Raw genomic sequence first — 9,471 nt, 5'->3', positions numbered from 1 at the left:
CCGAAAACCTTTGTACCGAAATTTGTTACATGCTTTATAGAAGCATAATCAGAAAGCTATAAAGAAGCTATGACTTCACCCGAGGCTCATTTATGGAAGGAAGCTATAAATAGTAAAATTGAGTCCATCTTACAGAACCACACTTGGCAATTGGTGGATTTACCACCTGGAAATAAACCAATAGGTTAAAGGCCGATGGTACCATAGATAAATATAAAGCTTGTTTGGTAGCCAAATGGTATCGGCAAAAGGAAGGCTTAGATTATTTCGATACTTATTTTTCTGTCTCAAGAATAACATCAATTAGAATGTTAATTGCGATAGCAACAATACATAATATGGTCATTCATCAAATGTATGTTAAAACAACGTTTTTAAATGGAGAATTAGATGAGGAAATATATATGGAGCAACCCGAAGGATTTACAGTCCACGGTCAAGAACATAAGGTTTGTAAACTCGTCAAATGTTTATATGGTTTATATGGACTTAAACAATCTCCAAAACAATGGCATGAAAAGTTTGATCATACAATGATGACACAAGGATTCAAAATAAATGAGTGCGATAAGTGTGTTTACATTAAGAACACTAAAAACTCTTGTGTGATTGTATGCTTATATGTACACGACATGCTTATTATGGGAACGAGTAAAGATATAATAAATTCCACAAAAAAAGATGTTGAATTTCAATTTTGTCATGAAAGATTTAGGTCAAGCCGATGTCATTTTAGGAATTCAAATAAAGAGAAATAATGACTGATATATTCTTACTCAATCTCATTATGCAGAAAAAATTCTAAGGAAATTTTGGCAATTTGAGTGTAAAATTTGCTGTAACTTCTTTTGATAAAAATTGAAAATTAAGGAAAAATAGTGGGAATGCAATCTCACAGTTAAAATATTCCCAGGTAATTGGAAGCTTAGTGTATTTGGTGAATTCTACAAGGCCAGCCTTGGCTTATTCAGTAAACATGATTAGTAGATACACAAGTAATCCTAGACATTATCATTGGCAAGCATTAGTTAGAGTATTAAAATATATCAAATTTCCTATGGACTATGGTTTGCATTTTACAAAATATCCACCAGTTATTGAAGGTTATAGTGATACTAATTGGATTTCCGATAACACAAAAACTAAGTCTACAAGTGGATACGTTTTTACATTAGGTGGTGCAGCAGTCTCATGGAAGTCATGCAAACAAACGTGTATAGCACGTTCAACTATGGAATCGGAATTTATAGCCTTAGATAAAGAGGTTGAAGAAGCCGAATGGCTTAAAACAAATTGCGAAGATATTCCATTGTGGCCAAAACCAGTGACTGCTATATGTATATATTGTGATAGTAAGGCTGCTCAAGCACGAGCCAAAAATAATATATACCATGGGAACTCTCGGCACATAAGACGAAGACATATTACAATTAAACAAATGCTCTCCAATGGAATTATAGCCATTGATTATGTAAAGTCCAAGGAAAATATAGCTGATCCTTTGACGAAAGGCCTACCGAGAGAGCAAATCAAATTTACGTCAAGATGAATGGGCTTAAAGCCAATTGAATGAGTTTAACCTGGCAGAAACCTAACCTAGTTGATTGGCGATCCCATGGTCTAGGTTCAATAGGCAAACTAGTTAAGCGACACTCAAATGGTGAAACACACAACTTTGGCTCATTCTTATGATAAAGTGTGATATCTAGTGATGCAAGGATATGTTAAGCATTTAATGACATAGAAATAATATTTTTTTAAAAAATGAGCTTCAGTAGAACGCTCAAAATAATTTTCACCTATATGAGAGTAATGTGGGGTCGCATTTATGAGAATTTTAGTGGCTTAAATCTGTAAAGCTCTCATGAAAACCGGGATGCGTTCAGGACCAAAACGAACCAATACGTATGAACAAATTTATGTTAAAGAAGTAATGTGTGTGAAACTTATTGACTTGGTTTACTACAAAAGTGAACAGTTCAAGATCGTCTATATCCACTGCGTCACGAAGTAAATCCGATATTTCTTCACTAGGGTAAGTTCAGTCCAAAAGACACTTTCCTAATGCACATTATTTCTATCATCTCTCAATCTGCATTTATAAAACATTTAGTATCATTGTGGGGTGTGTTGAGTAATAATACAAAATATGGGGTACTGTAGGATTTTTGTATTATTAAAAACACATTTATTAATTTAATTTCGGATTTAATTAATTAACAACAGTTAAGAGGAGTTAAATGAGTCTGTTTTCGTTACAACGTTATTTTTTTTATCAAATGGATGTATTCTTTATCCAAGGGATTCTTCATGTGAATCTGAAACAATGCTTCAACTCTTTAAATATCTCTTTCTTTATTCCAGAGAAATACATATTCTTTTGCACTTTGCATAATCATATCATAATATTGAGAGAAGAAACATAAAGTTCAGTAGATTCCAAGTATTGGTGCTTGTACTTGGAATATAGATAGTTGAATCTTGGGAGACAGTCATCTGTAGAACTTCAAGCACGGTGAATGGATGAAAAATACTGTCTTTAGGACATTGCAATTCTGCAAGCCTCTATCTCGTTTCTCAAGTTAGTTTTTCGTTTAAACTTTTGTTGATAGTTATCGTTGATTATATTTTGTTTCGATTATGATTGTTGTGTTCTAACAATTCCCACTCCTACTGATCCAACATGTTTGCTGATCTGAAATTACAGGCCTGCTCCGACTTCAATATGTCCATGGTTATTGACCGGATCGACAATTCCTTCCGTGTTATGGTAGACCCGTGAGTCCGGAAGCTGCTTTCAAAATTTCACGTCCATCCAATCACTATTTGATTTATGGAAAATGTTATCGCTGTACTACGCAGAAAATCCGAGAGTAGTTTTAAGACTAAAGAATGTTCTTCCTCTTAGGTTTTACCTAGTATATTCAATTCACTATCCACGCAACACTAAATACGTGATAGGCTAAGAAGTACCACTACAACACAAAACACATTTTACGGCAAAGTGTCCCTTACATATGGGGACATTTGTATATTTTAGGACACATATCAAAAATGCCGCATGTTTGAGTGTCCTATTAAAAGTTGGGACACTTAAAGTGCCTCTATATGATATTTTATCGAGACACACAGATATGTCATATTAGCATGAAATAAGATACATACAAGTGTCTCTATATGAATCTTATCGAGACACTTAAATATGTCATACTAGCACGACAATAGGATACATAAAAGTGTCTCATGATAAATTCATTGGGACACTAATTTATTCCTTCAAACGTATACGAGACACTTATATGTGCTGTATAACATAAAAGAAACGTCACAAAAGAATTATATTAGGACATTTATAAGTACATCATAAATATAATTGGAGACCTAAATGCCTCATAAAATATTATATTAAGACATATTTAAGTATCATTTTATATTTTGAAGACAAATGTAAGTGCCCCATTAATATTGTATTAGGACATTCATATGTATCACTTTGTGGTCCAGGACAAATATTAATGCCACATGATTATTATTTTGGAATATTTAAAAGAAAAATTGTATGAATTTGATTATATTCCTACTTACTTGAATTCGGTATGTTACGTATGTTTTTTTTTCAATTAATAAAAAAAAATTGCTTTGAAACCGACCCGGTGCATCGCACGGGTGAAGTACTAGTGATTATTATTTTGGGATATTTATAAGTATTGCTAAATATTTTGACACAATACTAAATGTCCCATTAAAACATTATGATATTTTTGGGACATTTTTATGGTGCAAAAGAATTCGTGTAATCAAATATAACTTAATGCAACCAGCAAATACATTGTTATTTGAACAAAACAAGGAAATATCTGCAAACTAAGTCAAATCTCAGTATGAATTGGAAAAGAGTATGCAAGAAATAATTTACTATCCTAATGTTCTTTCCTACTAGCCAGCAGATTACTTGTTTCTTTTTTCACTCAGTACATTGCATAGCAAGGACTGCACTTTCTCTAAGCATGCTATGTCTTCTCGATGCATCTCCCCCGTTTGTTAAGTCTGTCAATTTTGAATTAAAATTTTTAGAATATGAGTATCGCACTACAAAATTACACAACAGTAAGATAGAGTAACATTGTAAAGAACTAAACATGTTATGATAAAGCATTAAAATTCATTCTCATCCAAAGCAACCTATAAAAAAGAAAATACAAATTAACATTTGATTTTATGTTAATCAAAGGGACAAAATGTACTCAAAAGTATAAGTTCTAAGTCACAAACTATACTAAAATGCTTACAGAATATTTGAATCATTCAATACGCTGTCGCACTAAATTCAAGTATTCTCATAATCAAATTTATTTGTACATACCAAGGATAACGGCCAAGCAACCGGTACTCCAATAGAATCTCTGATGGTCTGTATGTGGTCATAAGGTTTAAGCAAGCGCACATCTTTCTTAGTATCAGACTGAATGGTTATTTCACACCATTCATGCCCCAATTCATCACCATTTACTCTAACGGAACCGATATTACAAACATATCCACTTGCAACAATCTCATTGATATTTCCCAAGCTTTTTAGAACAACAGCAGAATTAACCTGCAATTTAAATGTGCTTATAGATTTTGTAATCAAATATTCATAAAAAAATTCATTTAATAAGTTAACAAGATTCAATGTAAATTATCCGAATCTATCTCGGATCTGAAATCGATGTAGACGAGCGTTGGTTGCTTTGAGATGTAAGGGGAACATTTTGTACACTAGGTTGTGCTCGTCCATGAACTGCTGCTGCTAGATTATCTACCTTATCATTCAGTGCATCATATTGGTCTTTTGTTTTCAATTACTTGTCTTTGTACTCCATAGACAATCTATAACTTGCGTCACGACTTGGAATTGTGCCGTAGATATCAGCTGGTTTCACTCATATATACCATACATGCGCGCGCACATATCCATGTTTATCCGTACCTATTACTTCTGCAAATGCATCATCAGGAGTAAAAGTAGGATCATCGTTTGAATTTTGAGTTTTTTCTTATTCTATTTCTTGCAATTGTTCCTACAATAATTTAAAATAATATTCAAACAATAAAGGTTCAAATTACATTGGAAAATAAACAAGGACCCGAAAATTTTAGTAAAACTAACATATTTAAACTTACAATAGTTTGTAGTAGTTTCGCACTTCTAGATGAACCATCTTCCTTGTAATAACATACTTTGAGTAATTCGGCTTTTGTAGGATATCTACCAAGATTCTTCTTCTGCATAATAACGTCATATTATAAGTTCTAATGAAATAAATCAGTTAATAGCTAATAATTAAACAAAAAGAGAGGTTACCATTATTTCTTTCACTCGAGCGAAACTTTTTTTTCCCATGCGGTGAAATAATTTCAATTCACCACGAGTGTCCCGATTTTTTTCAAGTGTTTTCTAAAAAAAGTGAAAATAAAACACATTAATAACAAGAAATTTTCATAATTTATCAATCTTACAATGTCCTGGAATATTTTGAAAATTAAAATCTGAATATTTAAGAATGAGACAGTTAAATACTTAAAGAGCATTCCATACGTTACAATTGTTACTAATTACTAATTAATAATTACTAATTCATTATTTCTGCACAAAGTTACTAATTCATTAGTTTTCTACAAATATTTGTTGATGTACAGTAAAAAACATTCCATACCTTAAATTTGTCGGATTTCCATTGCTCAACAAGCATATGGTACTGCTCTTCATCCACCCTCGTAGGTACATTTACCAACTGCTCCTCAATAGGTATGTTATGTTCAATATTCAAACCCTTCAAATAATTCTTCGAATTCCGCCATTTCTTGTTAATTGATTTCCATATGTATGGCTCTTGTCCTGGCGGTAACTCAAATTTTGTGTGCATAAACCAATATTTAGATAACATCCATAAATGACTCCACACATTTGGATATTAAAAATAAATATGGAACAAGAATCACTAACCTTTACAATATTAATCATTTCATCCTTATACATTTGTGGCATTAACCTCCAATCTTTGTACTGTAAAGGGAAATATCTTCCATTTCTTACAATTGTTCCTAAGAAATGAGATAATGTGCTTGTCGTTTGTTCGTCGTTTGGTTGCCCGAGGTCATTGAATGAAAGAGCTACAAGCTCTTCAACTGGTTGCCCCCAAACTTTAGGCATACAAGTAGGCCCTCTTACTCTTTTTTTTTACTGGCCACTACAATATTCAAAATATATGTATTATATCCGCTCTTTTGATATCAAAATTGTATTCAAGAAAATAAAAATACCTAGCTCAGTAGCATCATCTTGAGATTCAGTTGCACGTCGTGTAGTCTTGCCATGTTCATTTTCACAAATTTGCTCCCTAGTAGCATCTTGTGGATTTAAAGCCACTACATTATGATTTGATCATGTACATAAATACAACGAAGAAGAACAAGGGAAAAGGAAGATGTCGATGCGGCGGCGCGGCGGCTGGTGGCAGAGGTAGTGTTTCGGCTGCAAGGTGGACATCTGATGGAGGGAGAGAGACTAGGGTTTCATTCTTACGTTTTGTTGTTTTTTTGTGTCTTTCACAAGACATACAGATCCTATTTATATGCTCCTTGTGAAAACCCTAACATGCCTTAAGTTGGGCTAGGCCCAAGAACTTAAGTCCACTCTCTTTCTCGCCTCGTTTCTAACAAACGAATGCTCACAAAATTATAACAATTATATTTTCACAACGAGCAAAAATTCTCGTCGATATGAGTACCACTTTTCAATTTACCGATTTTCGAAATTGGAAACCCTAATTTAGGACTTGCCAAATTGGGAAACTTTCCAATATAGAAAGTTTACAATTGTTTTGTCGAATTCTTTTCTTTTGCTTATTCTCATCCGTAATTAACAATTACGAATGTTGGACTCAATCATATTGACTTCCAATTACACTAAGATTAACTACTTAATCTTAGCTCGTTGCATTAAGGATCTCAAGTACACGAGCAGTGTGACCCTCGATGGTTCAGGTGTAAGCAGCCGTGGGCCCACAACCCATTGTGGTTTAAACTAGTCCCTAGAGTTATAAGTAAGTTGAAGCTAGTTTCAACTTAACTACCCAACAAATCAAGATTGACGTCTAGCAACTACGCGTCATGATTCCCTAGATACAAATGAAGTGCCTGCAAGAACCGTGTGATATAGTTAACGTATATTACGATCCGTTCGATTCATATGTCCCGATTGAACTAGAGACATTGGATCATCGAGACCTCCTTTGTAGTTCAATAATTGTGCGATCGTTCTAAGTGTTGTAATCAGTACGTGCATGACTTAGAGAATCAAATTCTCTAATCATCACTAAATCAACTCTGGCCAGAGACTTTAATGATTACAAACTATGAGAACACACATGATATCCAAGACTATTCTAGCCATCAAATACCCGACTACAATGCACAGACCTCCCACTAGATTTTGGACTGCACGAACACTGGCCCTTGGGCGGTCCTCGGTGGCACTCATGGACAAGTCACGATACAACTGGTCCTCTAGTGAAGTCACGGTGATGTCTAGGTCTTAAGGACTAATGGTATACAACTATATCATAGAGATCTCTACTCGATTATTGAGAACCACTTAGAGATTTCTAGGATGAGGGAGTTCAGTGAACTCGTCAACTTACGAGCACCCACTTATGTATGCAGATATCACAATAGCGTTTACTGATGAGACGCAGTACACATACACTAAGTGCTAGTCTCTTAATAGAAAAGGCCGATATCCTCATTGGTGGTGTAGCCCGTTGACTAGGAACTATGTTTAAAAGTTACTATACTTCAATAAATAATCTCACGATTCTACTAGATCTATTTACAGTAATTAAGTAACTGCAAGGACTACTTTTGGACTAAATACCTAACACGGAAGTGCACGTATCGCAAACAAGTAGTAATAATGGACTCGTGAGAGTCGGATGTCGATCCCACGTGGAATACTCAAATTATCTAATCCTATGTACCAAATTCTAACAATTAAGATTTTTATCCAGCCTACGCAAGTTTGTCAAATCTAATCAACTAAATAATTAATCTAATTATCAAAGAAAATAAACACCAGAATATATTAATAAAAACGGATCTAGGATTTTATCTTCCCCCTATGCGATAATTCATCACCCAATTAAACTCTATCATGCAAGTTACGATTCCTAATTATTAACCCGAGACACTAAATTACTCATAACCCGCTGTCGCGTTTATTATGAGTCTATTATTCATAACCGATTCACTATATGTCTATGCAAACCAAGTATGAATAAAGCATTAAATACAAGTCTTGTAAACGGCTACCTAAGCTATTATATGTTTGCCTACGATAATACATGCAATTAACACAATCATCTGGTGAAAACTACTCGAAGGCTCTTCTATCCTTGTTCTAATTATTAAAACGATCTGTCGATTCAATTCTAATATTAACACATAGCAACATAAATTAGCTAGATTCATGCACTAAATAAGATCAGATAGAAGAAATAATCATGGAATTAAACTTGCATAATATTAGCAAAATATGTTCGAATCACCACATAGGGTTCCAACAAAATCCTAGATTAAAAGCTTAGCTACTCATGTTCTCTACGAAAACATAAAAAAAAATAGTAAAAGACATAGATTCAGAAAAGATAGATGAAAGAAGAATTATGATGAAGATTTGTCAGTTCTCCGTCTTCGATCCTCCGTTCTCTCGCTCCTCCTCCCTAAGATTGTGTCCAAAAGTTTTTTAATTCGTGCTTGATTTTTTCCTTTAAATACATGTCCCAATTGTTAGAGTAGGTGACCAACAAGCCAACATGTGGTTGTGGTCTTTCATATTTATTATGGTAATAAATGAACCTTTTTCGTATTAATGATAAAACACCTTGGCATTCTATATCTTTGTCCATGTGTCACAAGCATAGATATAGTCCTTACAGTTATTACAAATACTAGTAATTAATCGTTAGGATCGTGAGATATTTACTTAAGTATTATAATTGTTAAACGTGTTCCTAGTCGAAGGGTTACGCCACCAATGAGGATCGGCCTTTCCCATTAAGAGACTAGCACTTAGTGTATGTGTAGTGCATCTCATCAGTAAACGGTATTATGATATCGGCATGCATAAGTGGGTGCTCGTAAGTTGACGAGTTCACTGAACTCCATCACCCTAGAAATCTCTAAGTGGTTCCCAATAATCGAGTAGAGATGTCTGTGGTATAGTTGTACACCATTAGTCCTTATGACCTAGACATCACCGTGACTTCACTAGAGGACCAGCTGTATTGTGACCTGTCCCTGAGTTCCACCGAGGACCACCCCAAGGGCCAGTGTTCGTGCAGTCCGAAATCTAGTGGCAGGTCTATGCATTATAGTCGGGGATTCGATCGCTAGAATAGTCTTATTCCCCACTATATATATATATATATA

General features: G+C 34.2%; 1 protein-coding gene across 1 annotated transcript; it reads right to left on the bottom strand.

Moving 5' to 3' along the window:
* Window positions 1–4,155: 4,155 nt before the first annotated feature.
* Window positions 4,156–6,196, bottom strand: LOC148765909 (uncharacterized). The gene is made up of 5 exons (XM_088812416.1): window positions 5,990–6,196; window positions 5,700–5,891; window positions 5,167–5,268; window positions 4,364–4,597; window positions 4,156–4,182 (listed from the first exon to the last, which is right to left on the bottom strand). Exons 1-5 carry the CDS (start codon window positions 6,194–6,196, stop codon window positions 4,156–4,158), a joined length of 762 nt encoding a protein of 253 aa, XP_088668542.1.
* Window positions 6,197–9,471: the final 3,275 nt, after the last annotated feature.

This window comes from Erythranthe guttata, chromosome 13, assembly GCF_056151865.1.
Source record: "Erythranthe guttata isolate IM_541 chromosome 13, IM_541, whole genome shotgun sequence".
Classification (NCBI taxonomy): domain Eukaryota; kingdom Viridiplantae; phylum Streptophyta; class Magnoliopsida; order Lamiales; family Phrymaceae; genus Erythranthe; species Erythranthe guttata.
Note: the sequence above shows the minus strand (reverse complement) of the source record. Positions and strands in the feature narration are given on the sequence as shown.